At 36.0% G+C, this 23,515-nt stretch overlaps 1 protein-coding gene and 1 long non-coding RNA gene across 8 annotated transcripts in view; one reads left to right on the top strand and one right to left on the bottom strand.

Moving 5' to 3' along the window:
* Window positions 1-5,947: 5,947 nt before the first annotated feature.
* On the top strand, window positions 5,948-14,708 carry LOC115504677. The gene is made up of 3 exons (XR_003965753.1): window positions 5,948-6,029; window positions 12,413-12,414; window positions 14,676-14,708. It is a non-coding gene; the product is annotated as an uncharacterized LOC115504677 (long non-coding RNA).
* PTPRC (protein tyrosine phosphatase receptor type C) overlaps window positions 7,756-23,515 on the bottom strand; it is a 125,772-nt gene continuing 110,012 nt past the window's right edge. For all 7 annotated transcript variants that reach the window (XM_030301700.1, XM_030301701.1, XM_030301703.1 and 4 more), the window contains 8 exons: window positions 21,461-21,610; window positions 16,801-16,891; window positions 15,410-15,543; window positions 14,377-14,511; window positions 11,872-11,994; window positions 11,471-11,649; window positions 10,250-10,385; window positions 7,756-8,908 (listed from right to left, as the gene is read on the bottom strand). In XM_030301700.1, the coding sequence (XP_030157560.1) occupies window positions 8,633-8,908; window positions 10,250-10,385; window positions 11,471-11,649; window positions 11,872-11,994; window positions 14,377-14,511; window positions 15,410-15,543; window positions 16,801-16,891; window positions 21,461-21,610 (1,224 nt within the window). In that variant the 3' untranslated portion in view covers window positions 7,756-8,632. The remainder of the gene's footprint in view (window positions 8,909-10,249; window positions 10,386-11,470; window positions 11,650-11,871; window positions 11,995-14,376; window positions 14,512-15,409; window positions 15,544-16,800; window positions 16,892-21,460; window positions 21,611-23,515) is intronic.

The following is a 23,515-nucleotide window of genomic DNA, read 5'->3' as shown; positions in this document are numbered from 1 at the left end:
CTCTCTGTCTCAAAAATAAATAAACGTTAAAAAAATTTTTTTTAAAAAATAAATAAAAGGAAAATCTGTGTTGTCAAATTTTTATCCCAATTTTTTACACATTTTTCTAATCTAAAAAATTCTTATTTATTTTGACCTTCTTCCCCCTTCTTTGCCTCCTTTTGTCCTTCTTTCTTAACTTCCATATATATGGGGAAATGACTACAATAATATTCACCAAATTGTAATGATGTTTATATCTGAAAGTACATTTGCAAATTTTAAAATTAAAATGTATTGTTTTTCAAATGGGTAATAAATTCACAGTTTAAAATTCAAAACAGCATGCTAAGATGTACAAGCTCCTACCCACATCAGCACTCCCCACAAGCCCCTACAAGTAAATATATAATATTTCACTGAAAGGTAGGTAGTACCTGAGTTTATTTATCCAGATGTCTATAGATGGATGCTTGGGTTGTTTCCAATAATTTCTGATTTCCAAGAAAGAAATATATAATAATTTGTACATGTGACATTTTATAACTTTATAAACATTTTTGAATGGTAAATTACAAGATGTGGGGTTTCTAGGTAAAAGTAGAGATGCATCTGTAAATTTGATAGCTATTGCCACGTTGCCCGCTATTGGGTTGTTCCTTTGTTCTGGTAAAATCATGAGTCTTTATTTCTCACACAACCCTGACAACAGGGTACAGACAAGTCTGTATATTGTTCATTATGAACTGGTTATCTCAATGTAGTGTTAATTTGCATTTCTCTTATATGAGTGAGATTGAGCATATGTTTAGGGATTTTTGTAGTTTTTTTGAACTCTCTAGGATCCTATGATTAATTTTCAATTGGATTTGAATAATTTTTTACACATTATTATTGGTGCTTTTCTGATTGCTTGCTTTTATACAAGAATGTATCAGTTTTACAAAACAATGATTATTCTAAAAAACATAAAGACTCGTTGATGAAAAATTTGGTCTGATAAAGTGTAGGGAAACCTAAGAAAGGACAGGGAAAATGAGTGTGGTAAGGATAGGAATATATATTTTAAAATGAATAAGAAGAAAATCAGGTGAGTGGCTTCTATTTTTTTTCTTTTTGTTTTCCTTCTCTTTTTTTTTTTTTTCCAGAAAAAGAGTCCATGGAATTTGATGAAAGTAATAGCCTTGGAGAGGGTTCAAGCATGGAAAAACACCAAGGAAGAGAGTAGAGGAAATCAATTTTGAACTGAAAATAATCCATACACCACCCTGTGGTCCTGAATCCGATTTGGAATCACCCATGTTTGATGATACCAGTAGGAAATTTAAGTGTTTGGTGTCTTTTTTTTTTTTTTTTAATAACAGTAGTTTCAGGCAGGGAAGCTGCAGGAATGGAGGAGAGAACAGAATGGGGGAAACAGGACTAAGGCACCCTCAGTTGTCAGTTGGGCAGGAGTGCTTGTGGGCCAAGATGGTTTGCGTAAGTATTTGAAGTTAGGGTACAGAAAGGAAAGACTCAGCATGGGAAGAAGGACTAGAGTTCCGTGGAGTAACTAGAAATCCCAGACCGTACCCAATTCTTCTTTTGTTTTTGTTTTCTCTTGTGGAAATTAATACTAAAACATGTCTTGCACTTGTAATAATTTCAGTGGCTACATAAAATCACCAAACGTAAATCTCAGATGACATTCCCAGAGAGATATCTTCTATGTAAATCTCCATAGAATTCTGTTAGCTAATGAATAGCCTACAAAGTGTATCATCTTGCAGTGCTACATAAAATTAATCTCTCCCTTTAACATTGTATAAATGTAGGGTTGCTATTATTTCTGAAATTCATATGGGCTCTGAATCACTACAGGACAGTGAATTGAAACATATTATAAAAATCTGTAGAAATTCAGTGGGTTTTAGTAATACGACTAAACTTGTCATTGATTTGACTGATTTTTGACCTTTTCTAACTTCCTGCAGTTAAATTGTGAATAAATATTTTGTGACCTCTTGAAAGAACAAATAGAGTTTATTTCCTACTGATTCTCACCAAAGAGAAATTTGACTTCCATGATTTAATGCTACTTTAAACAAAGGGAAAACTGTCAAAGCATGTTTTATTTACAAAAATAACTTGTTTCATTCATAAAAAGTCATTTTATAAAACTAAAACAGATTGTGATCCCAGATGAGAAACATTAGTCCATCTTCAGGGAAACCCACATGCTTGCACACACACACTGAAAAATCCAGACCAAAGTTTCCTGCTTTTATATCACTGCTATATATTTACTCACATAACTGACATGACCCTAGATGTTGAAAAAAACGCTTGTTGTATGTTGAACCAAACGTGATTCGTTATGGTGTTCGTGTGTTCTTCAAGAGGGAAGCAGAGTTATTTCGGGTTGCCAGATATTCAAAGATAGTATGGGGATCAAAGTCAAGGTGCAGCGTCTGAGACAAAGATCTCATGGATTATTAAAGACTTGTCACCTAATCAGTGCATCCCTGTGGGAAATGAATAGTGTGGAGGGGGAGGAAAGCATTTGTTTTTTTAAAGATGCTGTCAAAATAATAATTGCTACAGTGTTCTACAGGGTGTTACTTTAAGTAACCTACAGCTCTTTGCTATTGTTTATGAAGGTCCACTCCAAGATGCAACAAATGATGGAAAATTCGTTGGCCAAGGCGATTTAAAGTAACTCAAAACAGATAATAGATGACCATTAAGTTTAGTTTTTTATTTCTGTTAATTATGAAAAAAATCCAAATTTATGGTATTAAATCTTCTGCATATTTACCATCCCTGAAAGCAAACAATTAAATATCAGTGGGAACTCCTTTATAAAAGGATTTACTACCTGTGAATTTCTTATAAATATAATAATTCATTTCTCTCCTTTCTTTTTTATAACTTATAACACATAACAAAATCCATGAAATGTAATTCATGAGGGATAATACCGTCTGAGTTAATGAAATATCTGAATTATTGATTACCAGTAAAAATTCACAGTACACAGTTACCCAAGTATACCACCAGGAAACTCTAGCTTTGAGCCTATGTCAACCAGTGGGATGGACAGGTTCTGCGGGTATCCTGATACTATTCTACTTTTCATTCCAGGCCTTAATAATGGGCAGATTGGTTCCTTTCCTAGTGCCACATTTTGTCCCCCCTTCTCAGGGTATGTATGCAAAAGATTACACAACCATAACAATTCAAGACAATGCTTATACTTTTTGATGGTTCATCTGCCTCTATAGATCTGATTTGCCTGCTGTATACGAGAATATTAATGAACCCAATAAGCCCTCCTTTCTTGGAAAATTAAATATGTATACCAGAAGTCCCACTTTTATTATGGGAAGAAGGTGTATATGAACCAAGAAAGCACTGGTTTTTCTAGAGGGAAATGCATGTGTGATTTCACATGGAAAATCCATTTCCAGTTACCTGGCATTCTAAGTTTGGGGACAGCTGGGTCAGAAGAACCAAGCTCCCTTGGACTCACTTACCAGAGAGAGTGAATGAGTCATATTCTCCAAAAATGTGGTTTGGATTTTATGGTGCCCTGTTAACTTGTTTCAAATACTGATTGATGGGTCCTCTGACAAACACACTGAAATGTGATCCAAACAGTAAGAACTTGTTCTGATTACCAAATCGAAGGACAATGGAACAGTGACATTTGTGATTTATTGTTGTGTTTTATTTCCTGGCACTCACTTTAGCGATGAGGTGATCTTTGTTTATATGTACTATGAGAACAATCCTTTCCCATGGATGTTTAAGAGCGTGTTTATTTTGTATAATAACTTCAATGTTATGAGTTCAGCTAAGCTTACTATGTTGTGAAGTGTTGTTGAGTGTATGTTACACGTGGTTTTGTTTTTGTTTTCATTTTAATCATGGCTAAAGAAAAGACAGAAACTAAATTCAGATTATTTTCTTCACTAATTTTTCAAAACACACAAACCAAGTTGATACTCAGAGCCAGAAGAGCAAAAGGTTATGAACATAGCCTATGGTGCCAGTAAGAGCTGCTTCAAATCCTGGGTCTGTCACTCACTAGATGTGTTACAACAGGCCAGGTACCAAACTTTTCTAAAGTTTATAGACAGTTCCTTGTCTATAAAATGGAGATACTAAGAGTCTGTGCTCTATAGAATTTTTCTTGGCAAACAAATGAGGGTAAAACAATTAATAAAATACCAGGAAAAAGGGGCGCCTGGGTGGCGCAGTCGGTTAAGCGTCCGACTTCAGCCGGGTCACGATCTCGCGGTCCGTGAGTTCGAGCCCCGCGTCAGGCTCTGGGCTGGTGGCTCAGAGCCTGGAGCCTGTTTCCGATTCTGTGTCTCCCTCTCTCTCTGCCCCTCCCCCGTTCATGCTCTGTCTCTCTCTGTCCCAAAAATAAATAAACGTTGAAAAAAAAATTTAAAATACCAGGCATGTATTATGCCTCAATAAACATTAGTTATTACAATAATTTTTATTTTTTGGTTAAAAGTAATGACATAGCATGAATATCCTTTGGGCTAGTAGTGAACCAACCAACCAAACAAACAAAAAAACAAAAAACAAAAACAAAACAAACAAACAAAAAAGCCAATGTATTTGCCAAGAAAATGTAGGGAGAAATGTTAAGAAGTTTACTGAAGAATGATTACAGAAAATGGACCCTTAGCAAAATTAATCTTTTCACCTGAAATTGGAAATGAAAGAGCTGAGTTCTGAATGTGTCTTCTGGAAGAACCTTTCAGATTGTTCCAGTTGTAAAATTTGTATAAGGGAATGAAAGCACAGCCTTTTCTACTTATTTCAACAAATATACTTTTCCTTTGAAGTTGTACATGTGGAAGTCTTCATATCAAGGAATATGTTACAATTAAGCAGGGGCAATTACCACCCATTTATTTTGACCTAATATAGTTCAATGAGAACATTTTATAACAAATCTCCAGTGTAAAGTAAAAATTAAGATCAGTCCTAGTTAGTTAAAAGAAATAATAAACTTTATATTTTGTGGTTTTTTAGCAAAATTAGATATGAAAATTTCACTGTACATGTATTGGAGTTTTGGGTAGAAGCTTACACTTCTAAAATTACCATTGCAAAGACATTCAGCTAATCACTACACACAGTTTTACAATTTCAAGGGACTATTAAAACGTATACCTCTTTGCTGAAAATATTTATCACTGTAAAATGTTAATGACTTGGGAGCTCAATTTTTTAAAAGATTTTGTGTGTGTGTGTTTATTTATTTAATTTAAGAGAAAGAGAGAGAGCACAAGCTGGTAAGAGGCAGAGAGGAAGAGAGAAAATACCAAGCAGGCTCCACGCTGTCAACACAGAAGCTGACACAGGACTCGATATTACGAATGGTGAGATCATGACCTGGGCTGAAATTAAGAGTCGAACACTTAACAGCTGAGTCACCCAGGTGCACCTTGGGAATGGAATTTTAAGAACAGTAAACGTATCTTTTATTTCCAATGATTCCTGGTACCAGAAATAAAATAAACTTTAAAAGAAACATAACCTAGTCTCTTTTAGCCCAATAAATATAAAATGGGATCCACAGCCCTGTCCCTAAAATGGACCAGATTTTATTAAATTGGAACTTCGCACTCAATTTTTCTAACTAGATCCTGGAATTACTAATGGCAGTACCAAACTTTAGAAAATGAGTCTTTTCTATCTCATGGTAGATTCTCTAGGAACGCAACCGGTAGTCATAGACATGAGTCTATAATTCACACATTATTTTTTTTTCAAATAAAAATCATAGACATATAATTCTATGTTCTAATGCAGTGAGCCCTACCTTCTGACTGGTATATATTCTCAAAGATTAGTGGGCCTTCTGACCTCCTAGTCTATCTCTCCCTTTACCACAACTTCTCACTTGAAGAAGAAAAGAAAAAAGTTTCCAACTTGCTTCTTAAACTAACAGAAACTACCATGGATCTATTTTCTAACTATTTATTTTGTTATCTTCTCAAAAGGATGGACTCAAGTGGAAAATACACATTAAAAATACACAGCATGTACATTTGGAAGATGTCACTTGCAGCTGAAACCTCAGAGGAAAACTTTACCTGTAGACTATTTAAAATTCAAAACTTTTGCTGTTTGTATTTTGAAGCAGCTCACAGATAAATAATCACAGTTAACACCAGTCTACCGCATATTAAAACTGTGAATTTTAACATTATCTAGTAAATGGCGACTGATCACATTTCAGTTGGAGAAACCAAGGTATAAAAGTCTGGGTGATTAATTAAAGAAGTGAAAGCAAGCTTTATTTCTTTCTGTTTCCCATAATGGATGCTTCTCAACCCCCTTTTCTTATTAATAAGCAAGGAGACAGTAAATAAACTCAGTATAAATTAGAAACTATTGTTTCATTCTAAAATTCACCTCTTCTCATAGTTAACAAGGTACTATCCAATAATGTAAGAATTGATTCCTAATTTCACATGTCCAATAAAAGAATTAGAAAGATGAACATAAGATAAATTGAGTTGAATGGAAAGCAACTGATGATGTATAGTTAAGACACTTAAAATCAGTCAGGAGAGAGAAGATACAGAAAACCGAGCCAAACTAAAGGTAGTGGAATTAATGTAATATGCTGATGCAGAATTCACCAAAAAGAGTGTTCTTCATTACTTTTTGAAAAATACCATTTTTCTTAATTTTTTTTTATAGATTCTAAGCAATTGTTAGACCATGGATCTTTTAAAGCAATTGAGACCTGTGACATTGCTGTACAAATGTTCATTGCATTAAGCTTATATTTTAGTATGTGCTTACATGGTTCATATATGAACATGTAACACAATATGTTACATATAAGAAAATATAATGATTGGATTTTATTATGATTATTGATGTCAATCTCTGGTAAAAGCAGTCTAAGAATTTTTTAAATTTTTATTTACATTCCAGTTAGTTAATATACAGTGTAATATTCGTTTCAGGTGTACAATATAGTGATTCACTTCCATACATCACCCTGTGCTCATCATGACAAGTGCCCTCCTTAATACCCATCACCTATTTAACCCATGCCCACACCCACCTCCCCTCTAGTAACCGTCAGTTTGGTCTCTGTAGCTAAGAGTCTGTTTCTTGCTTTGTCTCTCTCTTTCTCTTTCTTTTTTTTTTTTTTTCCCTCTGCTCATTTGTTTTGCTTCCTAAATTCCACATATGATTGAAATCATGGTATTTGTCTTTCTCTGATTGACTTATTTTGCTTAGCATAATACTCTCTAGCTCCACCCAAGTCATTGCAAATGGCAAGATTTCATTCTTTTTTAATGCTGAGTAATACCCCATTGTGTATATGTATCACATATTCTTTATCCATTCATCAATCAATGGACACTTGGGCTCTTTCCATAATTTGGCTCTTGTAGTCTAAGCATTTGAGAAATTCAAAGCAAATGCACTTCTGTTGTGATGAGCACTGGGTGGTGTATGGGATTGTTGAATCACTATATCGTACACCTGAAACTAATACAAGACTATATGTTAACTATACTGGAATTAAAATAAAGTAAAATAGAATGGGTAAAAACAAAGTAAATGTACTTGGGTGAAAGTCAAGGATGAACTTTAGCATGGAAAATATGCATGTGCGATATTACATTTCTCATATTGGGATTGCATTCCATAAAAATAGCTAGATTAGGTTTCAAATGTAAATATTTCACACAAATACATTTGCATAATTCTATTTTTATCCTATGAATATTAATATCTATTGCATTTGTTTAAAGATGTTTATTTAAATTCAACTGCAACACATATAATTTTTGGTCAAAAGTATCAAGCAATGAATTTCACATATTATACAGAGATTACTGCAAAATTATAAACACCATGTGAGTATAACAAGATAAGCTTGCTTGAAAATTTTAAATTAGATGAAATGAGCTTGAAAGATAGGGACTAAATGCTAACATATGGAATGTAAGATTTCCAAATGTTAATACAGTTAACTTTCTTGTAGTAACTACACAAACACACACACACACACACACACACACACACACACACACACTACTTTTATGTCTATTTCTAGAAGTAAAATAGTAAACTATAAGATTTATATGAGTAGAACAAGGAGGACATCTTGAGGTCGTTTCAGAAATGTACATTTTATTCTTAGATCCCACACACAATTTATGATTTAAAAAATAGGTCCTTTAAGCTAAGTTAATATGTTCAACATAAAATGGGTTTTTTCTACAAAAAAAGGCAAGGTTTCTCAAAAGCACTTAAATTCACTTAAAAGCATCCTCTCTCCCTTTCCTGTTGCCATCTCTGTTTCTCTCTGTCTCTGTCTCTGTCTCTCTCTCTCTCTCTCTCTCACACACACACACACACATACACACACACACAATCTAAGTCTACAAAGATGTTATTTTTTGCTTAATGGTAGGTAAAATTTTAACATATGCAAAAGACTGTACAAAACATTTTAGCAAAACTATCTTAAATATGTTTCTACTGTAGCAAAATAGAAACTTCTCACAAATATTGGTCCAATGCACTTCATTAATCCACTGTTTATCTATTTTGCCATCCTACTCCTAGAAAAATAGAAATAACACAACACAATGAGTCCTGTATACATCTTTTCCTATGCACTTTGAGTTAAACCTGGACTCGCAGGACCATTGGCGGAATGTTCTGGCTCCTCAGGGCTACTTGTGACTTTAGCACCTTCATCTTCTTTATTTCCTTCATTGGCCTTATCAAGGGCATCAGGTGAACTCACACAATTAGCATCCTGTTTTGCTTTGTCCAATTCATTATCAAATTCAATTTTATCTTCTTGATTGTTGCTTTTCTTTATTTGTCCATTCTGGGCAGGATAGGCACTAGCGACGATATCGTATAGGAATTGGTATTGCTCCTAGTAAGAGAAAGAAGCAAGAAAGATTATGTAATTATTATAAAGGAGGTTTCTGTAATTATTTGGATATCAGATGAAAATTAGCAAGAACTATTAATTTACTTGGAAGTCTTGGTCATTCTTACTTGTTCATTCCCCTCACAGGCCACGAGGTGTCTCATTTCCGTGACATGGCCCAAGATGCCACTTTTTGAGGTTAATGCTTCAGGAAGCCTATCTTGATCTCCATAGGTTAAATTAAGTGCCCTCATTTGTGTCCTTCTTATAATCTCTGTCATTTCAACTACTACACTGTTTAATAAATATCTGCCTTTTCCTCATGCTAAATGGTGAGTCTTTTAATGGCAAGAGCACATAACAGGCACTCAGTACACTTTTAAAATCAATATATGCAAGTTTAGTGTCATACATAATTAAAAGCTGCATATATTTGAGTGAGTAGCTAAGTTTATATGGCGACTGGTTATTAATTTCCAGATTGCCCTCTGCCAGCTGCAGAAGCTCCATGCTTGATTGAGTACAAAACTGCCACACTTATTATCCTCTCTGAATCCACACTTCTTTGCAATGTGACTTTGCAGACCCTTTTGAAAAGAGGCGGGGTCGATCTCCACATTCTTAAAGCTGAGCTGCCCCTGTGACTTGCTTAGATAAGAAAACGCAGAGGAGGGCACATTGTGCCAGTTTCAAGCCTAAACCTCAAGGGGTCGTGCGCCCTGCCACCCTACTCCTTGGAGCTCTACCGCTTTTACGTGAATATGCGTGGGCTTGTCTTTTGGAGACAGAGAGACCTGCATTCTACTCATCCCTGTTGCCAGAGCTAAATGCCAGCGACTGCCAATCTGCTGGTCGTAGAGATCATTTTGGACAAGCCAAGCTTAGTGGACATATCAACAGTAGCAAACCTATGAGTGAGCTTGGTCTAGATTGGCTGAACCTGACGTCATTGGCAGAAAGCTTTCATTGCTCCAATATATTATTGAACTATAATGAATGTGTTTTTTTTTTCTGCCACTAATTTTGGAGTGCTTTGTTACACAGCAATACACATTAATACAGGAGTAAAGATGGGGGAAATTAGGGAATTCATGAGCGCTTGAAGAAATGTCTGACATGAATTGCCATAACAAATTGCTGGCAAGCTCCAGTTAGGTCTCTTATTTATATTAATGATAATTTCATGTGAATCGTCATGTAAAAAAGGAATACAAAAAAGAATAGAACAGTGAATAGAATACAAGAAAAGGAAAAGAAAGGAGAGGATTGGAGAAGAGGGAGAGAGAAGAAAGCGTCAAAATAAAAATGCAAAACACATCAAAAACAGCTCTAAGGTCTACTTACAAATGTGGGAACCATTCCTGGTCTAGCTCTGCGCAGAGATTTTACTACTTGAAAAACATCTATCACTTCTTCTGTTTCTGCACTTTCCAAGAGATTTAACAAAGCACAAAACAGTCCTGTTTGCTGAGATCCATCTCTGTAAGAGGAAAAAAAGATTTAAAAAGAAAATAATTCTACATTTTATGGGAAAAGTTAGAATGAAAACTGAAAGGGAGAGATAGAATGCATTCTTCACTTCATGTTTATTGTAATTATAGTATTCCAATCTTGTAAGAGCAAAACATTTCTGCTAAATCTATTTTTCGGACAAACTTTTTCAGTTTGAGACTATAATAATCTTATACTTAAAAAAATAATTGTCTTAGGCTTTAAGCATATTTTTTCCTCTGCTTAACACCTTATAGATTATAATGCATTTTTATTTACATCTGAAGTTATTAGGGCAACTTTCATAATTCCAATTTGCAGATGAGGACATCGAGATTTAGGAAAGATAAAGACATGACTAGAAATCAATGAAACCAGAAATCCTGGACCCAATATTTTGTATATTATTAGAATGCATGCTTTTTCTCCTCTCTTCTGTTTCTCTAATGCTTTTACAAATGTCCACATTTCTGGATCAATAGAAAACTGATGCTTGGTGAAATTTTTCATTAAAAAGAGGACAACTCGATAATTTACTTGTGAGAAGCATGTTACATTATAATAAATATTCAATTTAAAGAATATGTTATTAGCAGGATTTTATTTATTCAAGTCTTTTCAATTACTATACAACTTATAATATGTTTGCTGATGGCAAAGCATTCATTCCTCTGGATTCTGTTAACACCTAATTGAGTGGATCAGTGCATAGAAGCATAAATAAAATGTAATGTCCATCCATCTGTCTGTTCATGCATCCTTCCATTCATTCATTAACTCATCCAGGACATATGACATTCCAGATTCAATGTTAGGCACTGGGACTGAAAGATGATATGACACTGGCAGTAAGAAATTTACAGACTAAAATGATTACACTATAATCATTTCTATCATATTTCTGTAAGAGCTATGCTGTGGGAGCAAACCTGAGAGAGTGACTGATTCCACAAGAGGCTTTCAGTGTGGGCCTGCATTTTATGTATTAGTGTAAATAATCTAACGGGAAGTGTGGACCATGAAGTCAAGCATTATGAAGATTTTTTAGAGAATATGCTATGAAATCCCACCCACCTGCAGTGAATGAGGAGAGGCACATTCTTGTGATGCTTAGTTCCTTCGGTGGAATTCTTCTTGGGAAGTTTTTCTTTGAGAATCTGAATCATAGAGATTAATTCTTTGGGTTCTGGAGGAAGCTCATCCACATTCCAGTTATTATACTGGTACTGGTACACAGTCCGAAAATCTTTCCTCTAAAACCAGAAAAGAAGAGAACATTAACTCACGTAAGGTTCGGTCCCTCTAATAACTTGATAGTCACATTTTCTTCACAATTACTTTCATTTAACTCATCTTAAAGTTATAATAAAACATTATATACCTTTTGCTTTACTTTTATAGAGTAATGTTTATTAGTTCTTCTACCAGACCAATAACCAGATCAAAAATATATACTCCTGAAATTATTTATGTACCTTGGAATGTCTCAGTTCAAATACACGGAGGGTATAAGCTGAAGATTGGTTGGTGTCTTTCATATCAACTTGTATATCTCCATATGTCTGCTTTCCTTCTCCCCAGTACTGAGCACAGACTTCCTAGATAAGAAAGAACATGATTCAACACCTTCTTCACAAGTGTTCTGTTTGCTTTTTAACACATTGAGATCACCTCTTACTGTCTCCGTCTCTCTCCTCTCTCTCTTTCCTCCCATTCTATTAAGTTGAAATTACTAATTGTGTTCTAAAATTAAAAGTTGTCCATAAAACTCTACAATCTATCTTAAGTATCTTGGACATCCATTCTACAATACCTGGTGTTCGCTTGTGCAAATCAAGGGAACTGAGAAATACCCAAAGTGGCCAGGACATCACTGGAGTGACTCTGTCACTGCTAGTGTAGGTCTTTGAGATTTGTTTCTCCCTTCCATACCCTTATTATCACCTCTTCAAAATTTATAGATTGAGCTGGTGTTGATCATGACCCCTGCCATAACAAGTCTCACTGTCCCTCCAGTGGTCTTTGAGGAAGGAGATTTCATCGTTTAGTGCTTTGTCGCTGTATCTTGATAACCAACACCATGAGCAGTTTTTTATAAGTTAACTGCAAATCTAAGTAAAGGGTCAGATTGAAGAGTAGGTGGGTCACAAAAGTGTGTTCTCTCTCTGCAAATGGCTCTGTACCAACTACAGTCCCATAACTTCTGATAACAACAGGCAGATGCCTAAACTACCATTTCATTTTCCAGTTTTCACAGTTTGATGAAAAAAATAATTGCTAGAATACCATGTTGGAATTCCTAACAAGTTATTTAAAAAAAAAAAGTAGGGTGCCTAGGTGGCTCGGTTGGTTGAGCGTCAGATTGTGGCCTGGGTCATTATCTCGTGGTCCATGAGTTTGAGCCCCATGTGGGGCTCTGTGCTGACAGCTTGGAGCCTGTAGCCTGCTTCGGATTCTGTGTCTCCCTCTCTCTCTCTGCCCCTCCCCTACTTGCACTCATGTGTGCTCTCTCTCTCTCTCTCTCTCTGTCTCTCTTTCTCAAAAATAAATAAAAAACATTTAAAAAAATAAAAAGGAAAAGAAAAAAAAAACCCATAAAATAAGAACAACATTCTATGTCAGGGATAGGGAAACAAAGAGAAGACAGAGAGAAAGAGAAGGCATATAACTGCATGCTTATGAGAGTGTTCATTAAATAGGCTTTAACATAGGGGCGCCTGGGTGGCTCAGTCGGTTAAGCGTCCGACTTCAGCTCAGGTCATGATCTCTCGGTTTGTGGGTTCGAGCCCCGCGTAGGGCTCTGTACTGACAGCTCGGAGCCTGGAGCCTGCTTTGGATTCTGTGTCTTCCCATCTCTCGGCCCCTCCCATGCTCATGCTCTCTCTCTGTCTCTCGATAATAAATAAATGTAAAAAAAATTAAATAAGCTTTAACATATGCCATATAATGTGTTAGGTGCTAAAACTAAGTAAAATCTACTACCAGAGAAATTTAGATAACTCAAAGTATTAAGCGGAAGATCAAATACATGTCATAGGCATTAAGCAGATCAAAATGGACCTTAGGTTCACCTCCAACTATAGAATTTTATAATGCTGAATATTACATGAACGTAAAGAAGGCAGGATTTAGATAAATTTTTAAGGAGTTCTATCTAAACTCCTAAATATAAGGAGTTCATATATCTAAATGTGCCCTCTATTCCCATTTTGATCCTTTTCTAGAAGGATCTAGAAGGATCCTTTTCTAGAAGAAAAGGATCAAAATGGGAATAGAGGGCACATTTAGATATATGAAATGCCAGTAAATTAAGTCTCAGTGATGAAAATGTAGATTGTGTGTTAAGATTCAGTCAGAAAACCTTCTTGTCCAGAATAGAAATTATGGAAAACATAAAAATATGAAGAAAATGGAAAGATATATGAGGGTCTGGTTATTGAGGGTCTTCAATATCAAACTGAGGAGTCTGGTTCTCATCTTGAAGAAAATAGGAGGAAAACGTGTCAGTTGCTACTTGTTTGTAGCAAGGAGCGACAGAGACAGCTGTGCATTAGATGATCCACAGTTGGGGGTGGCTGGGTGGCTCAGTTGGTTAAGCGTCCGACTTTAGCTCAGGTCATAATCTCACGGTCTATGAGTTCAAGCCCCACATGGAGCCACTTCAGATCCTCTGCCCTCCTCCCCCTGCCCCTCCCCCGACCCCCCCCTCTCTCTCAAATAAATAAAACAAAAAAACAAACAGACAAGCAAAGTTGATCCGCAGATGGTGTGCAGTACCAGACAAGGGCCACATGAGAGATGGTCAGAAACCAGACATGAGTTGCTAGAGGCCAACACTGGGATGGAAGATGGTAAGGATGAACAAAGGCAACTGTGTGACAGAAGGGTCAAAAACACTTGGGTATATCCAGCAAGTAATCCAAGAATGGCGAATGATATTTTATGACAGAAAAACAAAAAATATTCTTAAAAGTACAAACCTGGTCTCCATTCTTCAGCCCTGTCAGCATAACAATAACTTTGACTTTTCTTTGGAATATCATCTGCCAAAAGTCGCCAATGGTCTCTTTTAGTGGTCCCTGAGCAGCAATCATCACTTCAGGTTTCCAGTAACTCTTTAAAAGAGAGAGAGAGAGAGAGAGAAAGAGAGAGAGAGAATCTGTTACTCTCGCTCACTGGTGAGAGAGCAGTGGATTCTTAGCATAACTATTTGGAAATATTGTCACTTAATTTGATATCCATGCTTTCATATAAAAACATTAAGATTCTTAGGTCTTAGGGGCGCCTGGGTGGCGCAGTCGGTTAAGCGTCCGACTTCAGCCAGGTCACGATCTCGCGGTCCGTGAGTTCGAGCCCCGCGTCGGGCTCTGGGCTGATGGCTCAGAGCCTGGAGCCTGTTTCCGATTCTGTGTCTCCCTCTCTCTCTGCCCCTCCCCCGTTCATGCTCTGTCTCTCTCGGTCCCAAAAATAAATAAACGTTGAAAAAAAAAAATTAAAAAAAAAAAAAAAAAAAGATTCTTAGGTCTTAGAAACAATGTGGTATCTTTATGTAAAATACTTATTTGGTTTATGACAATACTTAGCTAATAGTATGAAATCAAGTTTAGAACATACACTATCCTAACAAACCTAACAAGTTTTCCCTTCCAAAAAGTTAATGTGGTTGAAAAAGAAAATACAGAAGCATTTCAAATTATCTTCATCATGTCTCTACCTAATTGATGTATTTTCTCAAACTGTATTATTTTTCAAACTAATATGAAGAGTCATGTTTGTCATAAATTGTAACCAATAAGCATTGTTTTATTTTGTATCAACCCATTAGGTTTGGATATCTTTAAGTCTTTCAGTAAGTTAAAATATAGTATTAAAAATTAACACTTTTTTATCAATCAATATATAGTTATGGCTAAGCTCATAATTCTTTTATAAATTCACTTAATGAATGGCCATAGTAATATAGTAGATTTTTCAAAGGGTTAGATCCTGGGCTTTGGAAATGTAAGTACCTACCATTATAAATGACGCATTGATGTATTTACTTGTTTCCTCTGAGTCACTGTCATCATCAGAAGATTCATCTGAATCATGCTCACTCTCTTTGCTCATCTCTAGTTCATGTTTAAGTGGCACTCTGTTAAAGTCATCTATGTAAAATAAATTAGTAGTAAGTCTTTCTTTAAAAAATCAAATCTCTGCTTGATTGTCAGGTAGAAATTAGAGAAGTGACAGATTGCATCATGGAAATTTACTAATCTATATGAAATGAGACCCTACATAAAATTCAGTTCTTAGTAATTAACAGATTATAAAAATGCAATCTAAGAAAAAGAAGGTCACAAAAAGTTTCTTGGAAAAACATGGGATATACCTTTGTGTTAAACAACAGATAGATACCATAATATTTCAATATATCATTTGATCTTTGACATATATACTTTAGTTTCCCATGAAATATCATCATTCTGCTAGATATAAGCTTAAATTCATAAAGAAATTAAAGAAATGCATAGTTTAGGTAAAAACCTAATTTCTTAATTATGTCAATTAACATCAAATTAATAATCTAACAAGTATCTCAGATGACTTATTATTTAATCAAGAAAATTATTTAGTCCCATAATTTCTCACTTTCTCAGTCTCTTTAATCTATAATTTCCTAATCAAATGATCTGATTAGCTATATAACCATCAACTGCAGATTTTGAACTAATATTTATAAGGACTTCAGAAATTAACTAGGTCAACCACATATTGATATGATTTATCCAGCTGTCTAGTTTATTAGCTTGGGTTATATTTTCTCCATGCTAATTTTACTTTACGCCAATGAATAAAATTATAGTTTTATCAGACACTACCTACCGATTCTTAAATAACAGAATTCAAGTATGGAAACTGTACATGCATTGATCTGTTAAATTTGATGATTAACAGTTTATAAGGTAGTTTCTACCTACTGTCAATCTCCCAGATAGAAGGAAGGGATGAAGAGAACACAGAAAGAAAAAAAGAAGTAATTTTTGCTACTGGCAATTACCCTGAAACAAACAACTGAAATTAACTAAAGATGAGAGAGAACTAGTAAAGAAGACTAGGCCTTTTTTTCTCCCACTGCAGAGGATACGTCTTTCTGACAACCCATTTCAGAAATAATTGGTAGAATGAAAATACTGAATACAGTCTATCCTCCAAAGTCCAAAATTCTTTGGAATTGGACTTTCAAAGAATTTGTTATAATTAAATATAAACAGACTCTTAGCTATTCTCTACTGTCAATCCAATGTTGAAAATTTGCTTCAACGTAATTTGTGTGCGTGCATCTTACATTAAGCAAGTCCAAAAGAGAGTTTAATTTTATCTAATACCAAAAAAAAAAAAATAACATAAAATGAACTACATACATGGAATGATGTTAGAATTCCTGTTTTTACTTTTATTTTGTTCTTGATTTCCAATGTGCTGTGTCCTCCAGCTCCTATACGAGGGAAGTCTCTGAGGGTAAAAAATAGAATGGAACACTCCTTTTAAGATGTAAATATTGCTTTTGTTTATTATTGTGACATAAGATGCTCCTTAAAGTATTTCATCAAGTTTTGTGAAATTTACATGCATTTCCCATAGTTCACAATTTTTACATTCGCCTCTGAATTTTTCCTTTTAATTGTTCAAGCATTTAATATGTATTTTTTTTTAATTTTTTAATGTTTTATTTATTTTTTTTGAGAGAGACACAGAGTGTGAGCAAGGGAGGGGCAGAGTGTGAGGGAGACACAGAATCCGAAGCAGGATCCAGGGTCTGAGCTGTTAGCACAGAGCCCGACACGGGGCTCGAACCCATGAACTGTGAGATCATGACCTGAGCCGAAGTCAGTCGCTTAACCGACTGAGCCACCCAGGCGCCCCAGCATTTAATATTTTTGACATGGAAATTTTGAACTAAATATATACAATTATATAACAAAATATGTTTCCTACTAAAGAGCTGCTGAAAAGCAAAATAGCATGGTTTGTTCTTGTATAAGTTGAAGCACTATGCAGATGTTGATTATTATCCATATTGCAAGGGGTAACGGTAAATTATTTTGAAATGATCATAAATAAACTCTCCAGATACAGCATTCACAGGAGATTTGGCTCATGCTTCAAATAATTGATAATTGATTTGTTAATGCCTTCCCTACTGCTTTTCCTCTCACTCACAGTTGCTAATCAGTCAGCAAGACCTATCATTTCTGCTGGTGAAGCTCTCAAATCATTTTGCTTTTCTCTCTTTCTACTTAGTACAGTCCACTTTGATTTCTCACTTGAAAATGTCAACAGTTTCTTAACTGGCCTCTTTATCTTCAATCTCACTGGCTCTAATTCTCTTAAAACCTGAAACAGAGTCCACTGAGGCTCCTCAGAGGTCTCCTATCATTGGTAGGAAGTATTCAACCAATCCCTTTACTACTGCACAAAAACCTTAGGGAATGCACTCTTGATTGTCTGTCCCGCCTCACCCTTTGATAGACCCCTTCCACTACAGCCAAACCAACGTCCTCAACTCCCCCTGGGAAGGGGTTGAATTGTCCTGAATCTTAGCAGATTCGCACGTGTGTTTTCTGCTTGGACTGCCCTTTCCCTTGTCACTCTAACTTCTACTTGCCCTTTAGCTATCAGTTTAAGTGTCCTTTCTTCTGAAAGGTCTTTTTACTTTCAGCCCTTTCTCCCCATTGGTCCTTAAATAAATATTTGTCAAGTGGATGAACAATCTAAACCAAGAGAGCTCATCATGTACAGTTTAGCAGGATTTTATACACATACAAACATATGTGCATGTGGATGTACATGTGAGTGTGTATATATATATATATATATATATATATACATATATATACACATATATATATATATTTTTAATATGGTTTGCTCTTTCAAACTAAATATGGCACCCTGTTTCAAACCCCGTTTATTGCTGTGTAAGTGAATGAATGAAAACCTCATCAGTGAATACTAGGCCCCTTGAACACTTCCATGAACTGCTTGAAAGCTGATGCCTTGGAAAGTATTACAACACTTTTTTTGCTCTTGTCTGAACAGTCACTCAGTGGTCTCTTCCCTCTAGTCAATACCCAGTATTATCGATAAAACTAATGGTTCGCCTTCCTTGAAGACATGGAGGGGTTTTCACACCTCAGTCTGTGCTTGTTTCAGCTGCTACGAGTCTAAGCCTCCCAGGGCATCCATATTCTCTAGAGCTCTACTACTAAATAATTACCTAAATGATTATCCTAAAATACAACAAACTCAATGTCTTATATCCCATCAACCAATGTCTTCCTCTCTGCCCTGTGGTGCTCATGGTCTGTTGTCAACAAACTGCCATCCATCTTAATGCTTTTCTTTCAATAGTCCCTTCACCTTTTTTCTGGGGAGGGGGCAGGTGCACCAAGTGAAACTTGAGTGTCCCTTGAGAACATCGCCAAAAATGCAGTAGTTCTTTAAAAAACAAACAAACTGAATTCTCCCCTCATACCCCATATACATCACAGCGTGAAAAGATATGTGCTGTCGGTTTCTACTTGTAAACCATTTCTACTCACTTCTCCTTCCAAATACCCGACTACTTTGATTTTCCTGAAATCACGTCACCTTCCTTTAACCTTTTTTAGAGGCTTCAGGTACTGATTACTGGATCACCCCACCTCCTTTAGTTTCAGACTTAATTTTTCTCCCCAGGTCTGTCATCATTCTTGTTTACTTCTACATTGACAAGCATGATCTAGCCAACACTCTAGTCTCTTCACTTCTTAGCTTCTTTACCTCCTATGACCTTTCCCTCCACTCCTCTGCCATCCACTTTCTCCATTCTACCTTTTTAAGTTTCATTTCAAACGTTCATTTAAAAATTACAGGGGCGCCTGGGTGGCGCAGTCGGTTAAGCGTCCGACTTCAGCCAGGTCACGATCTCGCGGTCCGGGAGTTCGAGCCCCGCGTCAGGCTCTGGGCTGATGGCTCAGAGCCTGGAGCCTGTTTCCGATTCTGTGTCTCCCTCTCTCTCTGCCCCTCCCCCATTCATGCTCTGTCTCTCTCTGTCTTAAAAATAAATAAACGTTGGAAAAAAAAAATTAAAAATTACAATTTCAACCATCCCATTATTGAAGATTACCTGTTTTCTTCCTTGTCATTTGTTCTAGTATCTTGAGTTTAGCAACGTGCAAGTCTATCAAAACTTCCCATATACTGTCCTTAACATTTTCTCTATGTGCCCAATGTCCTTCTGTGGCCAGTTTGCTCTTTATCATCCACCACTGTATCATTCATTTGCAAACACCCTCAATTTCTTCACCTGGGACTTTCAAACTGTCACTTTAAGAAAGCCTCTGTGGGGGTGGGGGATGGGCTGGGTGGCCCAGTCGGTTGAGCATCCGACTTCAGCTCACGTCATGACCTCACAGTTTGTGGGTTCAAGCCCAGCATCAGGTCCTGTGCTGACAGCTCAGACCCTGGAGCCTGCTTCAGATTCTGTGTCTCCTTCTCTCTCTGACCCTCCCCCACTTGCCCTCTGTCTCTCTCAAAAATAAATAATAATAAATAAATCAAAAAAGAAAAAAAGAAATCCTAGATGGGTTTAACTCAACTATCTGCATGCACAGCCCCTGTTTTCAATGTTTCTGTAGAAAACAATGAAACCAGATGACTCTCTTTAAATTCATGACCATAAATTTCAACTTTCTACTTTGATATAACTATTTCATATACTTTCCCCTTTCTGAAGCATAAGCTTTGCTTTGCTCTTCTTATCCCTGTACCCCTAAAAGTTTAACTGATGATCTCTTGCTTCATACCCTCTTTAGAAAAAGCAGGCAATTGGATGAGAAATGCCTCAACTTCCTATCACCAATTCTACGAACTGACCAACATCTCTACTCTCATCTTCTTTCTACCTTTATGCTTAGATGGAATAATTTCACTGCTCCCATCAGTTATAGTCTCTGGGTTACACTCTCTCACTATGTCTATCTGCAAATCACTTTGACTCTTATGCCCAAAATTGTACAAAGGGAGCAAAATTGTACACAGAGCAAAAACCCAATCATATTTGTTCAGTGAAAGAAGTTACTCTTTCTTTTAGTGGCTTTACGTAAGAATGTTTAAATGGCATACATAAGTGTTTCCAAACGGCATATAGGGGGGCAAGCAGAGTTAGTGTACTGAATATGCTTGATTTATCAGCTGAAAGGGCAAGAAAATAGCAATTAAACATCCTTCCCCTCAAGACTACTCTGGTAGACTGCGAGTTCTTACACGATAGTACAGGTCTTCTGGTGGATTGTGTTATGTGGTGATTATTATATGCTTCACCTCCACCCCCCACCTCATCCTTACTTTGAGCCAAGACATTAAACAATTCTGCATCCGATTAAAAGCATGTTCCTGGTCTTGTGAAACTCTCCAATTTGACCAGCTTGGCAGTTCACAGACAGTTTCAGTAAACTTGATATCAGTAGTGAAAGAGAAAAGGTACAAAACATTTTGTTTGGACAACTGAGCAATCCGGAGATAGCTCCACAAATTCTTGGAACGAGTGAACTACATCCTAGGCTGGCTTTCAGAGTAATTGCCTAATAAATAGGTTAGGACACATGTATTTATCCTTTAGTTTCTGTCTACCAGCTCCAGCCAGTTAAACTTCCTAAGTAGTCATAAACTCCTCTAATTATTTCCTTTACAAACCCAAACCAGATGTAGTTTTAAAAGGTGAGATGCTACATTGCCTTTGGCAGACCAATTTTGTGGGTATTACTATTATTTTGACACTTTATTTTATACCAGCTTAATGAGAAATAGTTAAAAGGGGAGGGCTGGGGACGCATTTCTAAGCTTAAACAAGTCTCCTGCATAACAGCTGTTATGTTTTAGGTATTTCTCTTGAACTCCCTTTGTCTTAGTTTCCTCATCTGTACTCCATTGATTATGGTGAGGCCCAAATTCAGGAATCATGCCGAATGCACACCCCCAGAAAATAGCCCTCATGAAAGTTAACTTTAGTAACTATTATTATTGCTATCACATCATTACCTGGAATTCAGCCTCTAGGGGAGACGGCTCACTGGGGGGATCTCTTTTCTTCATGTTAAGTAGATATGGATGTAATTCAGACAAACTCACTTCTGTTTCCCCAAATTGGTTGTATTCCACCAAGGCCTGGTGGATCAAGATATACTGTGCCTACAATTTCAAAGAAAAATATGGATAATTAATTGATAACTTCTAGTCTTATGAATCATATTGAAATAAATTCTGCATCTCTATAATTGTGCTCAGATTGGGACAATGTTTGTAAAAGAAAACCAATGCCCATAACATTTGAATAGTATGGAATTTGGCTCTCACAATTCTCTGGAATGTGAGCAAATTCCACTTCAGATCATTTTTGCAGAAAAAAAAATAGCTTGGTACATAGATTAAACATATACTATGTAGTGCATAACTTTTATTTGATTCCTAAAAATTAGAAAACATTACCTGTTACTTCCTTCAGTGACCATTATTGAGCCAGTGAGTCAAATTACTAATATATAAAACTATAATAAATATCTAAGAGGAAAAAAATCAAATTGATACTCCATACAACACATTAAAAAAAAAGCTTTCTAGAATCTTTTAAAATAGAGAAAATTATCAAAAAAACACAATACGCCAAATCCACATTTAACAACTCCCAACATTTTTATCATATTTGAATCCACTATTTTTAAATAAGTGACAAATTTGTGATAACATTCAAGCCTCTTCAACTACTAATGTTAGTTTCCTGAGTTTGACTATATCCTTTTAGCCCATTTGCTTTTTCCACAGGAAATAATTTTTCCTTTTGTTCCTGGTTGACAATCTATTTTTATTCTTCTATAGTGATACCCATGTATCTGTAAGCATTGTACAAATTTGTGTGCTTTTTAAAAATTGTGTAAATTGGGGCGCCTGGGTGGCTCAGTGGGTTAGGCATCGACTTCAGCTCAGGTCATGATGTCACGGTTCGTGAGTTCAAACCCCGCATCAGGTTCTTTGCTGTTAGTGTAGAGCCCACTTCGGATCCTCTGTCTTCCTCTCTCTCTGCTTCTCCTCTGCTTTTGCTCTCTCTCTCTTTTTCTCTCTCTCTCTCGAAAATGAATAAACATTTAAAAAATAATAATAAATAAATTAAATTAAATGGTATAAATAATATCTTACATGTTTCATTTGGTGACTTTATTCACTCTTTTTTTTCATCTGAACATGTAACCAGATAGATAAGTACAGACTAAGATTATTCCTTTCACTGTAGCATAGCATGCAATTGTGTGTCCACGTATTGTTTGCCCTTTATCCCATAAAGTGCTTCCTTTTTTTCCCTTTTGCTATTCTATCAATGCTGAATTTAACATTCTTTTTTTTTAAAGTTTATTTATTTATTGTGAGAGAGACAGAGTGTGTGTGTGAGCAGGGGAGGGACAGAGAGAGAAAGGGAGAGAGAATCCCAAGCAGGATCCTAGCTCTGAGCCCAGTGCAGGGCTCAAATTCACAAACCGTGACATGAGCCAAAACCAAAGTTAACCGACTGAGCCACCCGGGTGCCCCTAATGAACATTCTTGCACGTGTTTTTAGTTATGCACATTTATAAGTGTTTCCCTTGGGTATATACATACATGTGGAATTGCTGGGTCAAGTGCAGGTATTTTCAATAATAACCATCCCTTACAATTACTGGTTACATACTTGTGCCAGAGACTTGCCTATGCATTTTCCTTGGATTACCTTTGTGTCATAACTCTATAGGGTAAATATATCACTGTGCCCATTTTACAGATGACTTAACTGAGGCACAGAAACATTAGAAACTTGTGAAACTGTACATACCATTAAGAATTAACAGCAAGATAGGAACCTTGGAAGTCTACTTCAAAATCTGGGCTATTATTCACTCTACTACTCCGTGTCCCTAGCTCTAATTTTATGAGATGCTGTCAAATTAGTTATCAGTGTTTTTGTTTATTTTTTTTCCTTTCTAACATGTGTAAATGGTATCTTATTATTAATTTGTGTGCTTGTTTGTTCACATATATTTATAATCATCCTTCTTCTGCAGGACTTTC

The sequence above is a fragment of the Lynx canadensis genome, chromosome F1 (assembly GCF_007474595.2).
Source record: "Lynx canadensis isolate LIC74 chromosome F1, mLynCan4.pri.v2, whole genome shotgun sequence".
NCBI lineage: Eukaryota > Metazoa > Chordata > Mammalia > Carnivora > Felidae > Lynx > Lynx canadensis.
The sequence above is the reverse complement of the archived record's forward strand: the minus strand, read 5'-3'. Positions and strand labels throughout refer to the sequence as shown.